Below are 23045 nucleotides of genomic sequence, written 5' to 3'. Positions count from 1 at the left end.
TTTTTTTTTTTTTTTTTTCTTTTTCTTTTTATTCTAATCAGATTGTACTGGAAATAAGGGGTTTTATCCTTGCCTACAATTCTGAGTATACTACTTGCATCTTTTATGTATAGTTTTTTCAGAATGTTTACATGGAATTAAATCTGGAGCTATAATATAGTCCCTAGTAAGCAACCACCATTACTAGCCGAAGAATATGATCACAGTCCACGGAGCATTTAGGCAAACGACTCTGTAGCTCGGGCTCTCGTAACGAAAGAACATACTCTGAGTCATTATAATGAACCATAGCCAATACTAGTAGACGTGTACGAGAGTGGGACAGCGGGAAGTCATGGGTCACAAAGTCATATACCGTTGCCAGTCACTACTGAACAAGACAAATGAGGTTGATCACTCAGGTCAAGCAGTATAGTGGCCATTTCTCGCTGTCATCCATCATATCAATATCAACGCCGGTCATTCCAATCTCCACAAGGAAATTCCTCCTCATCTCATCTCATCCGTAAATGCCTCTAGCCCGAATAAGCCGCGATTCCCCTCTCAATCTCAGTGACGATGCCCTCCGCCAACTCCGCCGCAATATCCTGCAGCGCAGAGGGAACCTTTGGCGTAATCGCATCCCTCAACCCCTCAGCAGCGGTTTTCTGATCTTGAAGCGAGGCTAGGACATCATCAGCTAGACCATCAGCCTCAAAGTTCGGCTCGGCGGCAATCACGGCATCAACGAGGCTGCTGATGTCGTCGGTTAGGTCCTGAATGGGCGAAACGAGCTGCAGTGCTTCGAGCGAGCTGAGGCTGTCGAAGGCTGAGACGCTGGATGCGCCGTTGTTGATAATGCTCACGAGCTCGGCTGAGGCGTCTTGCACGGTGGAGCCCGGGGTTGAGCCGGCGACGTAGGAGGCGACGCTGGAGGAGACGGCCGCGACTTGAGTGCTGATGGCGCTGAAGACGGCGGTGTAATCAGAGAGGGCGCGCTTTTCTTTGGCGATGGGAATTGGCTCAGCGAAGGCGCTGTAGACGAGGGTGAGGGTGAGGAGGCCTGTGGCGAACTTCATTTTGGAGGACTGGGCTGAGCGAGTCTTGATCTTGTCTGAGAAGTGATGTGTTGAGCTGGGGCTTCGTTTGTTGTGAAACTAATAGCTGCAGCTCTGGGGGCTGTGCCCGCTATTTAAGCCTTCCGGACAATACAATCAAGTCACTTCCAGTGCTACCTCGGTCAATCACATTCCAAATCCCCGAAGCAACAAGCGAGGTTGTTGAGCATGTGCTTGACCTGAGATGTCCTAGCTAGGACGAAGCGGAGGCAATAATTGCCACATCGAGAGTTGGACAATGGGTTCCATGGCCTTGCCGAGTCCATTCCCCGCAATATGAGCACAATGGCTTGGATTCTTCATAATGCTAGCGCGCCATCGCGCGAGCTTGTTGGTCAATTTTGTCCCTCGTCGACTAGGGCGGTACCCGTGACAGTCTCGGCGAGCCGTCATTGGCAGAGCAGGACACATCCTGAAGAATACCTGCGCTCCGCACGGAGTAGACCCCGCAGGGTGAAGATCAAGCTGGCGTGACGATCATTGCTGCCCCCTCTCTGGTTCTAGAACTTCCTCACGGGATCAGCGTAGGGCCGAGAGTTCTAACCAACATCTCGATGACTTCTGGTATTCCAAAGATAGCTGCACCACAGGCGGACATACAGTTCTGTTGCGTTCCAGCACTACCGCATTATAAGAAGCCACAAGGTTGAGCACACGGAGCTAAGGTATCGTGGTTCAAGCTAACGCAAAGCCGCACAGTTCACCTGCTCTGGGATGGCGGTGGTCGAGTCGGCGTCGCCTTGGCAGGACGGTTGGCGCCTTTGGGTCCTGGAATGTAGTGAAGCACGGATGCTGCCGTAGATGATGAATACACCAATAAACAAGTCGTTTTCTTGTCCGAAAGCTATCCCTCCGCATAGCCGCGCCACAGTTGTTTGGCCGAAATTGCATGGAGCCGGTGCAGAGTAGGGTAGGGTAGCAAGAGACTTATCAGAGAGGGAAAGGTGATCAACACTCTCTGATAGAAATATCCTACTCACAGCTCGGCTTGCTAACTATTAGAAGTTTATTAGTACTTGACTAACTCAGAAGTTTGCTATCCTTATTTTCAACAAGTGGACCCGCAGCCGCTTTTCCGGGAAAGGGGATATCCAGCGGTCACCCACGAGCCTGATATAAAGACCACAGCTTCTTGCCACAACCTACATGCAACACAATGATTCCAGCATCTCACCGGCATCTAGAGAGCTGAAGGTTTAACAACCAATACTAATATTAGGCAAAGGCAAGATAAGCAAAACTAACAGGGCTGCCTCTGCCACCCAGGACACGGAACGTCACACATCTCATCGGCGACTGGATCCGGCGGCAAGGAGCCCTCATTAACCTCCCAGCACCCAAGGTTTATACCCTGAGGCCTGCATACCTGGATCGCCGGTATTCGCACTCTTTGGCGCAGTAGCTAGGTGTATTGCTCCTTGGAGGTTGTGGCGCTCGGCGTGAGTGCTGAGGGGCTTCGTCCGAGTTTGTCAGCTCCGAGAGCGTATTTGAATATAAAGAGGAGTAGAGTGGGTAATAGGAGAGAGATGGCATTTATTGTGGTACTCGTTGTTCTATAATGTTGGATGGAGGTCTGGAGGGAAACCTTTTCTGATAACTATGTGGACCCACGGTTCCGAACGGGCGGGCCGCGGCTATTCCCGTCTTAGCCGGCGCCGCTGACAGCCTGGAGCCCTATCACACACTGCTTTTATTGGCTCCCGATAGGTTAGGAGTATGGGTGCTTGAACGAAAGAAAAAAAGGAGTCTTCAACGTAGCCTACTTAGAACTCGGATCAGAGGTAGGCTGCTATGAACAAGACTTATGGAAGCACCACTACAATTAAATACATCATGCACCGTCAACCCTAAGCAGTGTAACGGCTCTGCTCCGAGCCCTTATTCCTGGACATATGAAGAAACGCAAATCACCGCATACCTTCCATACCATTCATCTTCGTCCTCCATGCTTATCGGTTCTTGCGGGGGGGAAAGCAGCCACTACCTGTCTACACGCCCCCTTCCAGCGTCATGGGCGGCACAACCCTCAACCTCGCCAGATCCCGTATAGCAATTCTCGCACTCTCATACGAGTCCACAGTCCCGAAGAATCCCAACTTCCTTGCCTTTCGCATACTCAGAGAAAGGGCCCAGCCACCTATAACCGCCGAGTCGGTCATACCAAAGATCTGTGCGCGGTTATGGACTGTAAACGGGTCGATAACAAGGTCATGCTTTTCACGCAATTCAACCCACGCATTTTGCACCGACTCGAGGCCCGACCATTCCTGGAGACTAAATGTCGAGCGCGTTATGCCGGGAGGTCCGTACCTGGTTAAGGGGTCGTCTTAGCATAAATATGATGATCCTAGGTAATATTTCGTACACAATTGAAGAGATAGAAATGGGATAGTGATCATACCCGCGAGGCGTCTGCGCATGTCTCGACGTGGCAACCCTATATTCCGAGGCCCTCTCCTCACGCTCCCCCTCCTCCAGAGGCGGACACCAAGTGGTTCCATACCAGTCCGCCAAACACGGCCAGAACCGGCTCCAAGTAAAAGGCAAGCCGTCCTGGACATTAAACGCCTGATTGTCCGCACGGGCCGTCAAAACAGTCCATTCCTCAAAATATGCATTCAGCAACGCCGTGCTTTGGCAGAACTCGCGGTCCCAGGATACATAGTCGCCGGGGAAATACAGCGGCTGGTTCAGGTGCGCTTGGACAGCTGCATAGATTGCTAAACCGACCATGTGGTTTAGGGCGCCGTCGCGCACGGCCCCGATGATGTACGAGGGGCGGATTACATTCCAGCTGACCTTGCCCCCGGTGGCAGCGCAGTACGAGGCCAGCGCGTCTTCTTGGGCGTAGTAGAAGTTTGACTCGATAGTGACGCGCGGGTCTGTCTCGAAGGAAGGGTTCGTTGCGGGGCCGATGTGGAAGCCGTAGTGCTTTGCGCCTGTTTGGAGGAGGAATCGCTTTGGGTGTAGGGATGCATGGTTGAGAGCGCCAAGGAAGTTGATGAGTAGGGTTGCTGTGTGGTGTCAGTTCGAATACAAGTGAGAGATCCTGAAATGCTTTGGGTATACAGTTGATCTTGGTCAGCGCTTCCGCATCCGACCACATGCCAAGTACATTGCCTTCCTGTTGGGGTTGCATGTACGAGAAGAAGAAGACATAGTCTCTGCTCAAGATGTCGATTAGAACTCCAAATCAAATCCAATCCTTCAGCATGCGGGAGCGCCTACACTTTAGAAACTCGCTCTTTCAACCGAAGCGCAATATCCCCCGTCTCAGACGTAAAATCGACCGAGATATGCTCGACCCTCGCCGCACCCTCACCGAGATCACTGAAGAAGTTGCTCGGCGGCTCCCGACGGGACAGACAGTAGATCTTGCTCCATCGCTCCGGGGCGGCCGCTAGAACCCGCACCATATGGTAACCGGATAAGCCATTAGCACCGGTGACCACGGCGGTCAGGTTGGAGAGCTCGGGGGTTTGGGGGTAGGTGGGGAGGCCGTGAAACGGGCCGTGAGATTTCACAGTGTACGAAACAGACATGTTGGTGTTTTGGACGGTAGCAACCTAGAGGGTTGTAGCTTGCTCTTTATATCATATTCATGTGCAACACACTCTGTGCATACCCCGCACTACTTGCCAAGGCAAGTAGGTACAGGGAAACTGATGTTGCTGGTAGATACATTGGGCGGGGTCTAGGCTGTGACAGGGATGGGAGAACCTTACAGGGGTTGGAGATAGTCGGAGATGCTGAACTGGCAAATCATGCCATATCCACCACATCTGACAGCACGGCTTACTATAGAAGCTGGAATAATCGTCTTCTGATAATGACAATAAATGTACATCCTCTCCAGGCGGTAGTATCATGGTCCCCACGGACATGCACAAGTCTGGTAGTTCTTTTCATTCTTACCATTTTGGTCTCATGGAACAACTGAAAGGATATGCCACCAATCAAAAGACCGTAAGTATTCGTTCGTCTTCAAACGCTACCATCATAGGCGTATATACTCCATTCAAGCAATGTTGTTCTTCTTGGGACCCCATCTTCGGAACAAACCCACAACCTCCCAGATAATGAAATGACCATATATGCAGATCAGGATCCTCGAATATTATATCCGACTTCATTATATCCCGAAGACAGTCCGCCAAGTGGTTCCACATCGCGCTATGGGAGTCAAAGCTGCAGTGGTCACGGCCAGCCGCGAGACGGACGACCAAAACGATACCACATACGGCCATGAGAATCTAAAAGACCAGGACTATCAGGTCGATGAATTTAATACTCTGCGACGCGGCGTGGGTGGCTTTTATGCCTTTGGGTTCTGGGTTGAGGTATTGCACGTCGACGCCTCAATCAATCTGCGGTTATTACAGTGCAGCCTTGTCCTCCAGGCGCCCTTTTCTCACCATGACCACAATTAGGACTCAAACCGTTCTTCATCTATCGCAAGACGCTGCCCCTACTCCAGTTATCTAATTACGTAACAAATTAACTGTTGGCTAGTAGCCAACAGTCGCGGCTCGATGCCAACTGAACCGGTGAAGGGCTCACCGCGAGAGGAGCGCAAGGCGTTTGAAAGTAAGCTGGAGGCCCCCTTCGGAACACCCGAGAGCGCAGGAAGGAAGGACGTCGGGCGTGAGGCAAGGGGCGGACTGAGAGACAGCAAGCTAGCCCGAGTCAACAACCTCCGCTGTAGACGCAGTTTCTAACTGGGGCATAGGACTGCGCGACAATGACGTGACGTTCTGGACCAAAGGCCGGCCCATTGAAGAGGAAAAGCAAGTGATTCTAGACTCACTGTGGTCCAATGAAGCAGATCTACGCCTGCCCACCATCAGCTATGCGTACAGCCGGACTTGTAGATGGCTGATGCACGCAGTTAGCTGAGCCAACGGCGTGTTGTGGACAAGCCCGTAAGGAAGCGGCATCCACGGCTGTCACGGAGTTCTTCTTCGATGCTGGTGGTGTTGAATTGCAGCATACAGCAGCGGGGATGTACCGTTCAATGTTGGTGCAAATATTTGAGCAGATCCCAGGGCTTCAAGATCCATTCACGACTCTACGCTTGAATTCGCCCGATACCGGGTACTTTGGGTGGACTGTCGAGCCGCTAAAAATCCTCCTCACGCAGACTGTACGGAACCTCCGCGCCTGGAGATGGACATGTTTTATTAACGGCATGAATGAATGTGATGGGGCTCAGATCGATAACACACTTGTTTTTCGCAGAATTGAGTTACTACGCCTCAACTACCGATACTCGATCTCGCATCCTGCTTTTCAAGTAGCTGCCGCCCGGATATAACAACGGCAAGGGGCTGAGCCTTCCTCGAAGAGCCAGAAGGACATACCGAGGACATAGCAAGTTTTGTTGACGGCACATTGCGAATTGGCTCCTCCGATGAGGATACGCTAATTTGTGCTGAACTTAAGAGGATTTCGGGCAAAAAATATTTTTGTGGGTCGTGATAATGATGCCGATATTCAACATGGGGTATGATAACGGGCGTATGGGTTCTGAGAAGAGAATCAGAGAACTTCCAAGGACATTAACGGAGCCGTATTGGGGAATGCTTCTTCAAGGCCAGCGTCACAGTGACTCCGTGCTCTTGATCATTCAGCTGGTGCTTTTTCTCGAGACAGCCGTTAACTCGGGACGAACTGTACGCCACCACTTGCCCGCGTGGCAGTACCGGAAGACCTTCAAACCAGCACATTGACAACTTTGGCGTGCAGGACACATCTCTGATCTCTGCGGAGTACTTACTGAATCAACGCAGCGGCCACATACAACCGTGGAATTTGTGCATGGCTCCGTTAGAGCTCACCTATTGGAGTGGAGTGGAATGGCCTACAGGAAGCGTGGCCGCAACTTGGAGAGAATATGGTCGATGAGAGTCATGACCATATAAAACAATGCTGCTTCATGCGCATGGAAAATAGCTTGACAGGTCCGAGAATCAAAGGCATCCATCACCTTCCACCTGCCACATCGGCAATAGCCAGCCATATCCGTGACTTGGTCCTCGAAGTACAGCCTTTCCTGGAATATGCAGTGAACAACGTCTGGCATGACGCAAACACAGCAGAGGAAGGTGGTGTTGGCCAAAGCAACCTTCTTCAGGACTTGCGTCGTTGTGGTTGGGTCAAGCTGTACAATACATTCCAAAGGAAGGGGTCACTTCGACACCGCGAGGACGTAAACTTTTTGACCATTGCGGACAGATTCAATCTCACCAGCCTTCTTGCAGCCCACAAGGAAAAGTGGGCTGTCTCTGGAGCAGAAAGTCACACCGATGTAACAAGCTAGGGAAGTCTAGCTTTTCACAGCGCAACATAGCTACTACAGGTGACACAGAGACGTCATGGTCTTTATTCGTAGATATAGGTGGTGAGTCGTCTACTCTCCTTTACAGGATCTCAGGAAGGTACTGATGGATTATACTGATAGGGTCATTGCGGACAAAGTGCACACTGAGTATAAGAAGGCAGCCATTGAGGAAGAGACAGAGCCTCAGCCCTCAATTTGAGGTGTCTGAAATGGCGCTCAACGATCGTATGGATATGTGGCACCAGAGAATTGATGCCGACGAGAAAGCGATGAACTACGACGGGCTAGAGACGCCCACGGAAGCTGAAGACATGAACGCCGACAAGGTGGACCTCGACAAGATGGAGTTTGACAAGACGGACGCTAACCAAACTTCCTTTTCTAAGGATTTCATCACCAGTACGCCGATATACAGCTGGTTGATAAAGAACCTTGAGAGGGAAATTTGTCTATCCCGCTCAGAAGACGGTATACAGAAGGTCATAAGTGAAGCGGTACTCGAAAGGCTACCGACGACGCGGAGAATGAGTCGAAAAGAGTCGCCCCAGGTCTATCAAATGACCATTTCATTACAATGGAGACTTTTGAATTTCCTCCGCGACCAAGACTACGACGAGACCATAGATAACCTATCTTGACTATGATTGATGTGACACTGGAATAGACGTTATCCCAGTAGGGAAAAAGGATTATCCCGTACCCTTGGGGTATGCGATACTGATACTGGCGGAAATAACAACTATGGCAGGTTAGAATAGTGAACTATTCCACGCGCCATGCTAAGTCTTCGTAACCAAAGACCGCGCTGCCTCTTCCGAAACGAACCGAGGCCCATCTCGCCATCGGCAACAACATACAGAGCATTTGATTCCATACGTGTGTATCTAGGGCTCTGAGGGCTCGGCGGAGATAGTGGCCTGTGCACACGCGGACTTCCAATGACCCACCTGCAGCCATGTAGCGAGTAGATACGAGACTTGGATACGAGTGGAGTACGTGTCTGGCGAACCAGGCAAGTTAATCCCTGTGGGCCATTACCGCGGATGCCTGCAGGGACGGTGAGTCAGTGCCATGGCCCGAGTGCATATGTTGGTGCTTTGCGTCGACTGCCTTGATTTGCACGGTGCCTGAAACGCGGTGTTTCAATGCGAGGTCGTCGGGTTAATAAGAGTCAGATACTGGATATAAGAGGATATGTGTCTCTCCCTGGGCCTGGCTGGCTGGGTACCCTAGCAGAGGTCCATTCTGTTGAACTGTTTCTTTCTCTCCCACCTTGCCCGGCCACGCAAAGATCCAGGATTTACTATGCTGCTAGTTCGCGGGCTCTTGCGCCTCGTGGCCTTTGGTATCATTGTCCGTGTAGGAGTTGCAGTCCATTCAACTCCAAGTCAGCGACCAGTCGTCGACCTCGGATACGAGATATACAGAGCGACTGAAGAGTCGAATGTGTGTACCCTACCTTGAAACATGATCTACCTATCTTCCACCCCCTTCGTTTCGTGTAAGCCGATACTGATCATCCTCGCCAGAGCAGTGCAGACTACTATACCTTTTCGAACATCCGCTATGCCGCCCCTCCCCTCGACTCCCTTCGCTGGCGGGAACCAGCACCGCCCCGAACAAATCGATCCCTTATCCAGTCGAATTCCGGGCCGATTACGTGTCCGCAGGCAACTCCATCCTGGCAGATCAGGACTTCCCCTGGTGTGAATGAGTACTTGGGGAGCGGAATCATTCCGAATATCTCGTATGCGGGCCTGAGCAGTCTTGTGAAGTCCGGTCAGGAGGACTGTCTCTTTCTGGATGTGGTTGTGCCAAAGGACGTCTTTGACGGGATTGATAGCGGTGGAGTAAAAGTGCCTGTTCTTGTCTGGATACACGGTATGCACATCTCCAAGGATGCCTACTGGGCTATCTGCTTCTGAACTAACAGATCTACTCAACCCAAATAGGCGGTGGATTCACGGCTGGCTCCAAGACGAGTTTCGGATCGCCAGAGGGCCTCCTCTCGCGCGGTGCTCGGAGCAGCTCGAATGCGAATGCAAATGCCTTTTTATACGTTGCACTCAACTACAGACTCGGCGCCTTCGGTTTCCTCGCCGGCGCTTCGTTCAAGGAGCAAGGCGGCATCCTAAACGCTGGCCTCCTCGATCAGCGCATGGCCCTGCACTGGATCCAGGAGAACATCCACCGCTTCGGCGTCGACAAAGACCAAGTCACCGTCTTCGGGGAATCCGGCGGCGGCGGATCCATCATGCACCATATCACCGCTGGCGCGGGGCGCAATAAGTCATTCCCTCCTCTGTTCAACAGAGCAATCCCCCAGTCGCCCGCACACTTCCCTTACCGATCCCCCGAAGCAAACGAAAACGCATTCGCTTCGTTCCTGCGCCATGCAAACGCCAGCACCCTCGCACAAGCGCGGGCCCTGCCCGAGGATATTCTGGTCTCCGCTAACGCCCGCTCAATCGGCGGAGCGCGCCCATATGCCTCCCCCGTCTACGGCCCAAGTCCCGACGGGGCCCTCATCCTCTCCGACCCGAAGACGCACCTCCGCCGCGGCGAGTTCCATCGCGGCATACAAGTCCTCACGGGCCATAACTCGAACGAGGGCCTCGTGCTCGTCCGCGCAATTCACACGAGCGAGGAGTACACCGCCCTCCTGGGAAACATCCTCACGGGCGCCGACGCTCACACGATAGACTACATCGCGGAGAGTCTATACCCGCCCATCTTCGACGGGACAAAGGGGTACGTGAACAACTGCGAGCGCGCGGCCAGGACAGCGGGCGACGCCATAATCAATTGCAACGCCGTCTCTCTTGGTCTCGGACTGGGTCTAGGTCTAGGTCCGGGTCCGGGCCTTGGGTTCGGCGCACGCGCAAGAGCGTATCTTTTCTCCACGCACCCCGGCCTCCACGCGCAGGATAGATTCTATAACCCTGGCAGTCAATTGCCGTCGCCGTCGTATTCACTTGTCGACACAGGCGCGGTGAACGAGACTATAGCGCTCGTGCTGCAGGATTACATCGTCGCGTTTGCGACGACGGGCGAGCCTGTCAGTGCATTGGATGGGTTGCCGGAGGGTCAGGGTCAGGGCCAGGGTCAGGGTGAGGGTGGGGGTATTCTATATTACCTAAGGATATACTTAGTTTAGCAGGCTAAAACTTGAGTTTCTTAATTTAAACTCTATTAATAGACTATAAACTCTATTCCACACCTCTAAGCCTACTTGTGGTTGAGAGATTAGAGTATAAAAAGGTGCCATTTTATATGGAATACAGAGGTGCGTCGCTCGCTCGTGGATGACGTTAGGTGTCGACCTTTGGTGACGGCTAAGAATGCGCTTCAACGCCGAACTTATCATTAGTCAGCGTCCGCTCAGTCATATATCATATCGTTCTACTTCCTATTTATATTTCTTCTGTATATAGTGTAGCTTCGCTGCTAGATTCGATGAATCAGACCTTCATGTTTGGGTGGTGAGATACCCAAGATTACGTACGCCGCGAACTCTGACAGAAGGTATCTGATGGGAGTACACAGGTCACGTCACCTTTTGCAAGGCGCGATAGAGCGAATGATGAAGCCTGAATTTTATGGAGGATGAAGCAAGCGAAATTTGTATACTATCCTGGAGGGGTAGTAACTGCTCTCATCCCTAAAAGTAAGAAAGAGGTCTCGCTGTCTAAGTGAACATTAATAGTAGTCTGTAGCCACTAACTGGCAGCTCCTTCATCAACGAATTGATTTCGCAACGCCTCCTCCCACAGCATCCTGACCGGCACCATGAACGCTCTATCCGACCATATAAACTGGGTCATGGCCTCGTATACCCGCGGCCATGAGCAGTAGGACGGGGGTTGGGCCAACAGGCGCAGCAACTGGAGGTAGCCAGAGCGAACCGGTCCCATTGGAGCGAATGCGCCGCCAATACAGAGCAACCAGAGCAGCAAATCCAGGTCTTCATCCAATATAGGACTCAGGGTGTCAGTGTTGCGCGTCTCGCCTAGTTTAGTGAGGAGTTGGGTTGAGATATGGGACTACGAAGACAGAGTCAGTGCACTATATTTACGAAAAGTACAGAGGCAATGCATATACATACCGGAATAACCAACCCACACCAAACCTTACAGCACAGTGTCACAGAGCACAAGTAAGCCACTAACCGAACACACTCCTGTAACCGGGTCAGGGCTAGTCCCGAGTGCGACACGGCGACAAGGCGCGACTGGATAGACGCGGTATGGTTATTAACATGGAGCATAAACATTGCGTCGGCTTTAGCTTCGGGCATTCTAGAAATGCCAGTATCGCGGATGCATTGGAGGGCATGGAGGTCTTCGAGGACGGCACGGAACTCTTTACTGAGGCCGAGTATGTCTGACCGCGACTGGAACCCTGGTTGGAGGGCATAGAAATTTGGAACTAAGGGGTCCCGTGTCCAGAGGAGCTCGGCGAAGGTTGTGTGCGAGACGATGCGCCGAGAGCCTGCGAGGATGGTTGCGTTAAGGTCTTGCCTGTGACATGCAACATGTGGTCAGCTAGAGTCAGGAAATGAAACAAGGCGTGATGGTATATTATGTGTATTGACCAGAATATAGCTCACTTGATTCCAGGAGTGAGATAAATACTCTTTGCACGGCAAATCTCCAGGAGCCGCTGCACCGCGCCCATGTGCAGTTCAACTTGAGCGGTCAATCCGAGGCGAGCCTATAAACCGATCCAGTTTAGAGCGCACCAGCAAATGGGACCCAAAACAAATACTGTTTTACATACCACTACACCGGCAATCAACAATATAGCCCCTATAGTCGCTTCCGAAGCAGCCTCGTCTACAGAGTCCATCCGCTCCCGGATATACGTGATTGCTTGACTCTGATAACGCAGACAGTCCTGATCAAGACTATCACTACCACCAGTCACGGCAAATGCAAGAGCAAGCATAACAGCATTCGCAAGGGCGGGATCATGCAAGCCAGATCGGAACACTGAGCGAAAGCTCTGGAAGGCTAGTTCTGAGGCCATGCTGAAGACCGGCTCGGGGGCTTGTCTTGCCCTATCTACGACAATCAGTAGTGAGTACTATGAGTACAAGGGGGCAGATTACAATCGGCAAGTAAAACCTGCAGCCTCGACGAGTCCACTGCGAGAGTCTGGAATGGATCCAGAGCACCCTGGAGGAGGCGAGGGAGATTTGAAGAATGTATCCTGCTATACGGCCTTGCAATTGCTGTCTCGTTGGGCTTACCGAAATCTCCCAATGTTGTTATCGCAAAATTGTTCCTGGAGCGTTGATGATGTTTCCGTTTCTTCTCCAGCGCTGTCTTCACCGCGTGTGAGCGCGCCTGACGCCGCAGCGCCTTGTCTTTTGCGTCACCTTCGACATGTATGGAGATGAAATGAAAGCCTGAATCCATGTTTGGGTAAGGTCACACCACGACGCAAAAAGGTATGGGTATGCCTCTCGTGAAATCTAGTAAGTATACTAAGATGAGTTAGGGCTTACTCATGGTCCTCGGCGACTTTGCTTAGAAATCAGGAGTCGGAGGAATAAAAATATAAAGAACCCTCGAGCGTAAGCCTAATCAGGAAGAACCTCATTTCCCATTCAGGAAAAATCTCTCTTTGCCCTATGCAATTGCCAGCCAGGATGAGCCATCATGATTTTCTCATCATCTCTTGAAGCAACCAACATATAAACATGAAGACATCCGCCTACGATGAAGGATCATCACCAAATCTATTTTATCGAGAATTATACCCTCTCCTGCTACAATGGCAGAAACACGCCTCTTCAAGCCTCTCAGACTCGGCACCATCAAGGTCCAGCACCGCATCGGAATGGCACCCCTAACCCGCTGCCGCGCAACAGCCGATTGTACACCAACAGCCCTGATGGAAGAGTACTACACCCAACGAGCCTCAATCCCCGGAACCCTAATCATCACAGAGGGCACCATGGTCTCGGCCGCTGCTGCGGGAGGTTTCCCGAATGCGCCCGGCATCTGGCGCGCCGACCAAATCGCCGCGTGGAAAACGATTACCGATGCAGTCCATAAAAAGGGCAGCTTCATCTACGTACAGCTGTGCGCCATTGGCCGGGCTGCGGACGTCGGCCTTGCCGCGAGTGAGGGTATCGATATCGTGGGACCCAGTGCGATACCGATCCCGCATGATGAGAAGCCCGGCGCACCGACTCCACGGGCCATGACAATCGCTGAAATCAAGCAGACGATTACGGACTTTGTGAGCGCGTCGCAGAACGCCATCGCCGCCGGCTTCGATGGTGTCGAGATCCACGGGGCGAATGGTTATCTTCTTGACCAGTTCCTTCAAAACACGGCCAACCAGCGGGACGATGAATATGGAGGGAGCGTGGCGGATCGGTCTCGTCTTCTCCATAAAGTTCTGCACGAGGTCGTGAGTGCTATCGGGCCCGACAGGGTCGGACTGCGCCTTAGTCCTTGGTCTCGGTTCCAGGGTATGCGGATGGGCGATCCGGTTCGGCAATTTGACGATATCATCGACAAAGCGAACCTCCTCGGTCTGGCATATCTTCACCTCGTTGAATCGCGAATCTTCGGCGCCGCAGATCACGAGGGGGGTGCTAATGAGACCTTGGACTTTGCGTACGAGCGCTGGAACGGGCCGATCCTTGTCGCGGGTGGGTATGGGCCTGGAACGGCGCGAAGACTGGTGGATGAGGAGTATCCTGATAAGGATATAGTTGTCATCTTTGGAAGGCATTTCGTCTCCAACCCGGACCTTGTGTTTAGGCTCAAGGAAGGTGTGCACTTGGCCAAGTACAACCGCGAGACCTTCTATGTTGCCAATTCGGCAGTGGGCTATGTGGATTATCCATTTAGCGAGGAGTACTCGGTGAGCGTAACTGCTTAAGTGGCCTCACGCGAGGTGTTGAAATGAGTTGGAAAAGAGAGTAGACAGTAGTTCTTCAGTGATTGAGTGGCTATATGTCAGCATGGTTGTTCATGGAATAACAAAGCAATATGCAATCCGTTTGAAAAGACATCACTGCCTTGTATCCCTAAGTATGTTAGAGACCTAGAATAGTCAGTAGGTACTGATTTACGGCGACAACTAAGCTTTCATACGCCGCTAGATATCGGGAACGCCGTTGTTTGAGCAATCTGTGTTGTATGTTGTGTATATATATTGTCGTCAACATAGGAGGGTTATATTGAACAGTGTACCATGGCGGTGCAAGTAGCCTGTCTGTCAATAGGTGAGAGATCAAGATGGAAGAGGAAGAGGCCTCTAAGACGGTGACTGTGATGATATAGTAATATAGACAGTGATGTAGAGCCAAATGTAGAACAACGACATATCGTTCTAGCAAAAAGAAAATGAATAAAACTCAATTTACTGTCATTGAGGGCTAGAACTAAGCACCGAGTTAGTGGGGCTCATTAGTTAGAACTTACCTAGCTCCTCTTTCCTGCCTTCCTTGTCTCTTCCTTTCTTCCTTCCCTTCTCTCTCCCTCCCACTGTCTCTCTCTATTTCCACTCTCGCATCTGCCCTTGCCACCACAAGCAAAGTCAAGAAAATTAATGGCCAGCGAATTTCCTAGATTCCAACGAGACGGGCAATTCTCTCCATACAATCATCAAGGAGAATGATCTTGATCAACTCCACCAATATATCGCTACCTTCCCAGCAAGGGCTATTCTTGACCGCATGTTCCCCTATCGGGAGGACCCTTTTCACCGGGCAGCCATGAGATCCAAACCCAAAACCCTCCATGTCCTCTTAGAGTTTAACGCTGCTGCTGCCTCGGGGATAGAATATTCCAAGTCCTTTGGGGAGCTTCGTGGGTTCTGCCCACTCCGCGCCGCATGCCGGTGGGCGAGCTAGGACATAGTGCGCTTTCTCTTCGACAACTACGAGGGTGAAGATGGAAGCAAACTTGAACTACCCACTGGGACAGTGGACCTGTACGGCAGGGACGCTCGTACCGGAGGAACGCCAATCGTTGAGGCTGCGGCGTCGTTATGTAATGCCCAGGTAGATGTGGACGATGTGGAATATAGGAGCGAGATCGCCCTTCAAAGCCAGTGGTTCGGGATCGTATCGTGAAAGCTCGAGCAGTTGACTGATTTTCGTTTTGACTGGGGATGTCCACTCACGGATGTTGTTCCTGTCTCTTCCGATGAATCTGATTCCCAGAGTCAACCGCAAGAAAGCATGCCATGCTTGGTCTTGCTATTTCTAGGGCCGGAAGACCGTTAGTCCAAGGGCTCATTAATGTAGGCGCCAATGACTAGTTAAAGCACCAGCACCTCCATGATGTGTTCATATATCAGGCCATACGCGCCAGAGAGTCAATCCGCGGCGTTAAGACACTTCATATTCGCGAGAGAGTCAATTCGCGGCGTTAACACACTTCATATTGCGAGTTTGTTTTGGGATGCCAACGTAGTCAAGCTGCTCCTAGAGCATACTGGCCCTGACCTTGTCTGTTCACGCGACACCAACGGGCGTCTCCCGCTGCACTGGGCAGCTGCAGGCACCCGGCTTGAAGAATGCAAGTTCCCGGATGGTGAACTCGGCGTCAAGATCGCAATGACATTCCTGCTCCTCTTATCCGCCAATGCCTCCGCTATAAACTTCCCCGAAGCCAGGGGCTCCACCGCCCAGCATCACGCCGTCGAAACCCACGCGGGATGTGGTGGGAGAGATCGCGTCGAGTCTGCAATCCGGTGCTTACTTGAGCACGGCGCTGACCCGAGGTTTCCTGATAGCCAAGGTCATAAAGTGCTGCATATACTGCGCTACAACTTCCAGGGTGGTGAGCCCGACAATGCCACAGTATTCAATCTACTCACGACACACGGCGCCAATGTCAACCACACCGACAAGAACGGAAATACGGCGCTGCATACCCTCGTCGTCAATCTCCGCCAAATAACGACCGTCAAGCTACTGCTCGATCATAGGGCATATATATCACGAAGCTGATGAGTCAACGGAATATGAAGGGTAAAACGCCTCAGGAGCTGCTGGAAGAGACTAGAAGTGAGTTAGACTAGAAGTGAGTGGCGGGAAATGGAGCAGCGCATGAGAGGTTACGGGGGTAGAGGACGGGGACGAGGGAGAGGACGGCCACCAAGATCATGAAGACGTTTCAGAATCAGGTAGGAAGCATATAGTAAGGTAGAAGGGGACACTCTTCCTACATACACAGAGGCAGGAGAGTGCATCCTCAATATTCCACTTTCCCCTCTCCATACCTAGCCCCACGCTATGTCTAATCGAAACATAATTAAGCTTCCAATTCTTGATTTCCCTTATAAACTTTGATTATTCTTAATACAATTCTCCACGCCCTCACTCAACTGAAATCAACCAGCAAACCTCCTGAGAGTTGGCTAGCATTGTTCTTCCTCATCAAGCTCATTCCAACGAACAGCGTGGGGGTACCATAGAGATGACTTGTTGGGTATTGAGAGGCGATTTCTTCGCAGGAACCAGGATATCCGTTTCTGATTGCGATTGATATTCGACTATATGGTAGTATCAGATATTGCATCTGGGCAGATATCACCGCAACAGAATCCTGCAGCATCACTTTCCACAGTGGATTCCGCCAATAGATAATAATGCTGAAGCTTTTCCACTAAATAAATGACGGAACTATTCTGAACATTATTATGCATCCTTCACGAACACCATGGGCAAACAGGTACCGACCTCATTCCACCCTTCCACTTGCTGACCAGAGCTGCCTCTCGCGGGCTTCCAGAAAAGGATGTATGCCGGAGATTATATGTCGATGTTTCCTGTAGTATGTCCCATGATTGATTTTCGCAGACCCCGTCTTCATTCTTCTTCGACTTGTGCCTCTCGCAGAAATACCGCGCGCAGAGAAGACATTTGGCTGTTCTAGTGGAATCCGGATCATTGAGCAGTTCTTGATGCTTGATTCTCGAAGCCATTTGTTCACAGATGAAACACATGGCCATGTTTAGGTATTAGCCTCTGAGGGGGCCGGGAAAGCGTGGATTGGGCGCGTGTGCACTCGAGGGCTGCCAGGCGGTTCGACTTGTTTCCTAGGCTGGTCGTTCGCGGTGAATTGCGCAAACCGTATATAATTTCACACACAGGTAGCTGGCAAATGGCTTCTTATATTTTCATTTCCTCTTTCGTTAGGGCCATCTGGTCACATGAGCCATGGGAATAGGAGAAATATAAAAGTACAGTTAAAATTATCGGACAAATGTTGGAAAAGACTTTGGTACTTATTTTAAGGTCGGGCAAATCACAGTAGTAGCTTAAATTTTGTAAACTTCACTTCTTACCCTTTTTACCCGCTCTTACCAAAGGGGGTAATATTCTCAGTATATTATCATCTATCTTACCTGCACTTACCCAACTCTTAGTATCTACTACCTTTAAAAGCAGCAGCGTCCTCAGGGCTTGTTGAACTTCCAACCATGTTGATAATAGTAGCTCAAGTACGGCTGAGCGGACGGGAAGTCTTGCTTCCTGTGAAAAAGTAGTAAAAGTATAAAATAAAAGCAAAAAAAAAACATACAACAGCTGGGATTCGCATGTGGTCACCCACCATACTACTAACCAGCCGGCGTGTGGCTTAAGTACGGCTGAGCGGACGGGAAGCCCTGTTCTCCACACCCTGTGGTCGTATGTGTTAGGGAGATCCAGGTTAAAGCTAATAAGGGGGCAACTCGAGCGGAGCAAGCATATGCTCTATTATTATTCCTATCGCCGTGGTAGCACGCTTGTGCTATTCCATAAGCCTTCTGATTTGAGGCGCTGAGAGTTGGTAGTATTTATAGGGCATGGGGAGCTGTAGGCAGTTCTATGTATAGTCTTGTTGGCTTAATTCTTTCAGGGGCCGTGATGGTAATAATAGACTATGTATATATAACTTTGTAATTAATTTGTCTCTTATCCTGAGTTATTTATCAAGAGACGGTGCTTACTAGATTGCGCTTTAGTAGGCATATCTACCAAGGATACACTTGATACTATATAAGCTCTTGACTACAGAAAGTCTACACGATATATTTAAATTCTGTAGATAAGGGTCCGGTACTTAGTTGATGTTTAGGGTACCACAAGGTTAGTATAAAATAACCTAGTACCCGGAGATACCAAGGCCCAGGTATTGGGATTTAATTCAAGATAGAGGAACCTATACCGCCCAAGCTCTATTATTGAGGGGTTGCAAAGGTCAATAAAATAAGTCCTCGTGATTATAAAGAACCTGCTTTGCCGGGGGTTTATAACCTTAAAACCACTTCGGTATTCACAAAGCCCCATCAATCACCAAGCACGGTCGAGCGAGAGGTAAGTACACGAGCATAACCCGACAAGGCGGATTCAATTCTACTAGCATAAATACTATTGTATATATCTTCCAAGGCACTCAATCTATTAGGGTTACTTATAATAGTATTACTTGGATTATACCAAGGGCCCTGTCCTTCTCGCTATATTATAGTCTTGCCTCGCATTAAATAGTGGCACTGAAATCTCAGCAATTGGATCTTGAAAAATAATATACTATTATATAATATAGAATACCTTTTCATTTGCCTTAATACTAGACAGGCAAATAAGCTAAGTTTTTAATTTTACCCTACTAGTTCCTTGGGATCACTAAGTTAGACACCAAGTTAATTATAAAACAAAGTAAGATTTGGTATGCAGTCTGTGCATAGCTATAATACACAAGTACTTTCTATAATAATATACCTAGAAGTAACTAGAGTCCCCCGATGCGAAATAGGGGCATCCGCGAACTAGATTAATAATATAAGAAAGTATATTCGCGCTGGATATTACCGCGGTAGCTAATAAACAGTAGTTAGCCTACTTTGTCAGGAGTAAAAATAAACTATATACAAGGCTCGAGCAGGGTAGTACTTAGCTTAGCTATCAAGGTTACTACCCTGCAAATCAGGATCTTGCGATATCAAAATTCGTGAAATCTATGAAAGAATCTTTGATCTATACTTGATTAACAAGATTAATAAAAGATTATTATAGTATATCTCTTATCTTACTCTGTATATTTATAACTCGCTTCGTAAACGGTACTAAAGCGTACTGAATACCAAGCAACTAGTAAGGAAGCTTTTGCGTAGTCTCTTTATTCTAAATATACTGCATACTTAGTAGTATAACGGCTCGTGCTCCACAAAAAATATCGTACTCGTGCAGATATTTAACAAGTAGGGTATCAATATATTCTAATAGGGGCACTAGTATACTATTACTTAGCTTGCCCGCGTGACTCTGTTGACAATAGCTATTTCATTAAATAGATTATTATCATAGTCTATATAAGCATAGTACTAGTACTGGATATAATACACGAAGCTATCTGTTTTTAGAGGGAACTAATTCGTGAATAGAGAATTTAATATACCCTGTACGCGTGGTTAATCAATAATATAACAAGGTAAATCCCTGGACTAGACACCATGTCCTGGCTAATGGTCTAGTATTTAAGTACTCACGTGGGTAAGTCTATTCTGGTTAGTAGCAGGGTCTGCATTAGAGTATAGAGGAAGTAGGTAATTTGTACTACCCCAAATATCTTCTATAGATAACCGCGTGTCCCTGTTATACTGTTTTTAACAACATACAACAGGAAAATAATTCCTTGCAAACCGACTGGCCCCAGTAGTAGTTTACGACAGGATAAATATACTAAACAGGTGCTTAGTTTATATCTCTAAACTCCAAGATTTCTAGAAGCCTAGCTCATGGTCTATATTATAGTATATATACTATATCGCCCTAGCAGAGTATATTACTTGTGATTAAGGTTTGGTTCAGCAATTCTTAAAGTAATAAATAAATAGATAGATACCTGGTCTCTGTGATATCCCAGGTAAAATAGTTATTCTTTTTATATATATATATATATATCCTCCTAACATTCTCCTGTCTATATTACCCCTAATAAATTAAATAATTTTAACTTTTCTATTCTTATTTATCCTTACTTGTCCAATAGACAATTCTCCCGCTCTAGCTCGGGCAAGAAAGAATATACTATCTAGAAGAGAAATCAAAAGCATGATTACAGATAAATAGCTTATTATTATCCTCAGTACTAATATCTTGAAGCTTAACTCTTGGGTCAATCATCACCCAGGAGGAGATATAGTAATCAAGCACATGGTAAGAAGGGATACTACTAATAAAGTAAATATATATATACCTGTCTCTACATACAAATTATAGCTAATAATCGCAGATTATATTCAGCCAAAGCCCTACAAGCAATACGCGCATACCAGATCGGATCTATCAAAGATTAATGGGTTAACTTTGTCCCACCTATCTAAGGAGGCCGTTTCAGGTCCTACAACTCTAATAACAAAGACATGGAAGACATGGGCTCAGATACTTCTAGCAAGCTTAGCTCTAGCCTACTGTTTACAATATTTAATACTATAGAGGGAGAACATAAGTTAAGATATTACTATTTAATATCTATAATATCCTTATCTTCCAGCCTAGCTCCGGGGCCAGAATCAAGCAAGCCGCAATTCCATGTCCTAGATGCGCGTACGTAGCAGGAAATAGTGCTTGACAAGGCATAATACCCCCCTCTAGATGCCGAGTACTAACATACCATTACCCTTAAGTACTGTACCCTTGACAAACAAATCCAAAAAGAAGGTCTCTATAACTGCAATTACTCTATATATATAGTTAAATTCCTCTGCTACTTTATCCTCTTTACCCTTTTTCTCTTCTCCCTCCAGAACTCCTACTTTATCCTCGCCAGCCTTTTCCTTGGCTGCTTCTGGCACTAGCTCATTTTTATAGCTCATGATACAGGACACATGGGTATTACCCATGATTTTAATACAGATATAATTATTAGTATTATTATTACTAACTTTATTAAAGGCCTTTCCCTTGGCTAGTGGAAATACTCCTATAATATCTACTATATTATAACAAATTCCCCTGAAAATAACCCAGATATCAAGCTAATACCCTTCTTTACTGTCTTTTACTACTTCTTTATAAATTTATATAGTATATACTATAACCAGCTCATGGAATTTGATATTATTACCTAATATATTATTAAATATTAATACTATCTCTATTACCCTATCCTCCTCTTCGGCCGCTTTAACCTCTACTTCCTTAGTTATACCTATATCCTCTCAGCCCTAAACCCGTGAAATAAAAACCAGGGCCCCCTCTAGCTATATTACCTTAAATTTACTAGCTAGATATTTTTCTAGACCTGGTTTAGATACAGGATCTACTACCTTAGTATCCTAACCTGGCCCTCTTGAATCCTATTTATTCTAATCTTGTACTATATTACCGCGCCCCTTCACGTCTAAATAACCCTCTCGCACTATAGAATATCCACAGCCAACCTCGGTATTACAGAATCCTTCCCTTAGAAAATACTCCGAATAACAATAGATATTAATTACCCTGCCTGGCTAGATTTTATCTATAGCGGGCTACAGTTCCAGATAATTTATTATCTATACCCACGGATTCTGAGGGATAATTTGCGCCAGGCGCAGAGATTAGTAAGGGAGTTTTGTTAGGATACACACATCCTATATATAGTTTTTATATTTATGGATAGCAATCGGAAGGTGTTAGGGCAGTTAGGGGATATTATAAGGTAAGCAAGAATTTTTAAGGAGGGCAGGAGGGAGGCTACAGGCATGATTACTAAATAGAAATATAGTAGGTATTATAGATTCTAATTATTATTATAGATCTTGGAAAGCAAGAGAGTTAATTTGAATAAATCTATTCTTTATAGTAGTAGTAGATTCCTGACAGGCTTGTATATTATTAATATATATAGTAGACCCAAGCGTTGTTCATATACCTATATAGTATTATATATTTAGCCAATTGATCGCGGGACCTGAATCGAGACTTAGGGGTATAGGTATATACTATTTCCCCGGGTTTAATATCTTATATTATCTAGGTATCTCAACAGGTAAAACTAATATAATTCTATAAATATAGTACTCTATAGATTAATTCTAGTTAATTACTACTGGTATCCCATGGAACTCTAGATAATACCTATGTTATGAATAAACAGGACTATTCGAGGTAATAGCCGGCTTGTCTTACATGCGGATATATAACTAATCACTAGTTACAATAATAAAGGCATAAATCAGAGAGCAGGCTTTTTGAATCTTGATACCTTGTACGCATGGGCCTTACCTAGTGCAGATTGGGTCTCGTATGCCAGGAATAACTTGGATATAGTTAATTTCAGACTAGATCACTGGAAAAGTTAAATACGTCCATAGGACGATTGAGCTGGCCCTTTCAGAATTGATCTATGTACCCCGGCTAACCATGGTCTCAGACAAAAAAGGTATGCTCGAGAGTATTAAAAGAAAGAAAAAAAAACATACAACAGCATGTATATGGTACTGCCCACCCACTCCTGCTGCTGACCTGTGGCTGCGTTACCGCCCACGTTCCAGCACCTTCAGGGACTGATTCAGGCGCCTGAATAACCCGTACCCAGACTAACATAGATGCATTGTCACAAATGCGCAAAATAACATATAGGGTAAGCTCTTTCTCTAAAAAA

The 23045-nt window shown here is 48.0% G+C and overlaps 10 protein-coding genes across 10 annotated transcripts; 7 read left to right on the top strand and 3 right to left on the bottom strand.

The window, feature by feature from the left end:
• Positions 1–227: 227 nt before the first annotated feature.
• On the bottom strand, positions 228–1169 carry BDV17DRAFT_264809 (cell wall mannoprotein 1 family protein). The gene has a single exon (XM_073758080.1). It carries the CDS (start codon positions 1056–1058, stop codon positions 516–518), a length of 543 nt encoding a protein of 180 aa, XP_073615191.1. The 5' UTR covers positions 1059–1169; the 3' UTR covers positions 228–515.
• A 1737-nt stretch (positions 1170–2906) lies between these two features.
• On the bottom strand, positions 2907–4644 carry BDV17DRAFT_264806 (SDR family oxidoreductase). The gene is made up of 4 exons (XM_073758079.1): positions 4326–4644; positions 4167–4261; positions 3499–4111; positions 2907–3407 (listed from the first exon to the last, which is right to left on the bottom strand). The coding sequence occupies exons 1-4, from the start codon at positions 4637–4639 to the stop codon at positions 3086–3088; spliced, it is 1344 nt and encodes a 447-aa protein (XP_073615190.1). The 5' UTR covers positions 4640–4644; the 3' UTR covers positions 2907–3085.
• A 628-nt stretch (positions 4645–5272) lies between these two features.
• Positions 5273–6411, top strand: BDV17DRAFT_291837 (uncharacterized protein; the record flags this gene model as incomplete). The annotated part of the gene is made up of 2 exons (XM_073762214.1): positions 5273–5437; positions 5986–6411. The coding sequence occupies 2 exons, from the start codon at positions 5273–5275 to the stop codon at positions 6409–6411; spliced, it is 591 nt and encodes a 196-aa protein (XP_073615189.1).
• Positions 6412–6494: 83 nt separating this feature from the next.
• BDV17DRAFT_100924 (uncharacterized protein) lies at positions 6495–6908 on the top strand. The gene has a single exon (XM_073753683.1). It carries the CDS (start codon positions 6578–6580, stop codon positions 6824–6826), a length of 249 nt encoding a protein of 82 aa, XP_073615188.1. The 5' UTR covers positions 6495–6577; the 3' UTR covers positions 6827–6908.
• BDV17DRAFT_100925 (uncharacterized protein) lies at positions 6909–7561 on the top strand. Its single transcript, XM_073753684.1, has 2 exons — positions 6909–7497; positions 7558–7561. The coding sequence occupies exon 1, from the start codon at positions 6991–6993 to the stop codon at positions 7414–7416; it is 426 nt and encodes a 141-aa protein (XP_073615187.1). The 5' UTR covers positions 6909–6990; the 3' UTR covers positions 7417–7497; positions 7558–7561.
• On the top strand, positions 7249–8132 carry BDV17DRAFT_264801 (uncharacterized protein). Its single transcript, XM_073758078.1, has 2 exons — positions 7249–7497; positions 7558–8132. The coding sequence occupies exon 2, from the start codon at positions 7647–7649 to the stop codon at positions 8073–8075; it is 429 nt and encodes a 142-aa protein (XP_073615186.1). The 5' UTR covers positions 7249–7497; positions 7558–7646; the 3' UTR covers positions 8076–8132.
• A 610-nt stretch (positions 8133–8742) lies between these two features.
• BDV17DRAFT_282129 (Alpha/Beta hydrolase protein) lies at positions 8743–10594 on the top strand (the record flags this gene model as incomplete). Its single annotated transcript, XM_073760150.1, has 5 exons — positions 8743–8883; positions 8967–9318; positions 9390–10188; positions 10219–10429; positions 10460–10594. The coding sequence occupies 5 exons, from the start codon at positions 8743–8745 to the stop codon at positions 10592–10594; spliced, it is 1638 nt and encodes a 545-aa protein (XP_073615185.1).
• Positions 10595–11156: 562 nt separating this feature from the next.
• Positions 11157–12857, bottom strand: BDV17DRAFT_291835 (uncharacterized protein; the record flags this gene model as incomplete). Its single annotated transcript, XM_073762213.1, has 5 exons — positions 11157–11480; positions 11543–11957; positions 12047–12150; positions 12217–12500; positions 12548–12857. 5 exons carry the CDS (start codon positions 12855–12857, stop codon positions 11157–11159), a joined length of 1437 nt encoding a protein of 478 aa, XP_073615184.1.
• Positions 12858–13215: 358 nt separating this feature from the next.
• Positions 13216–14430, top strand: BDV17DRAFT_298646 (alkene reductase; the record flags this gene model as incomplete). The annotated part of the gene is made up of 1 exon (XM_073763723.1): positions 13216–14430. The coding sequence occupies one exon, from the start codon at positions 13216–13218 to the stop codon at positions 14335–14337; it is 1122 nt and encodes a 373-aa protein (XP_073615183.1). The 3' UTR covers positions 14338–14430.
• Positions 14431–15745: 1315 nt separating this feature from the next.
• Positions 15746–16417, top strand: BDV17DRAFT_291833 (ankyrin repeat domain-containing protein; the record flags this gene model as incomplete). Its single annotated transcript, XM_073762212.1, has 1 exon — positions 15746–16417. The coding sequence occupies one exon, from the start codon at positions 15746–15748 to the stop codon at positions 16415–16417; it is 672 nt and encodes a 223-aa protein (XP_073615182.1).
• Between the last annotated feature and the right edge of the window lie 6628 nt (positions 16418–23045).

This window comes from Aspergillus undulatus, assembly GCF_047715775.1.
Source record: "Aspergillus undulatus strain CBS 261.88 unplaced genomic scaffold BDV17scaffold_27, whole genome shotgun sequence".
Classification (NCBI taxonomy): Eukaryota; Fungi; Ascomycota; class Eurotiomycetes; order Eurotiales; family Aspergillaceae; genus Aspergillus; species Aspergillus undulatus.
Note: the sequence above shows the minus strand (reverse complement) of the source record. Positions and strands in the feature narration are given on the sequence as shown.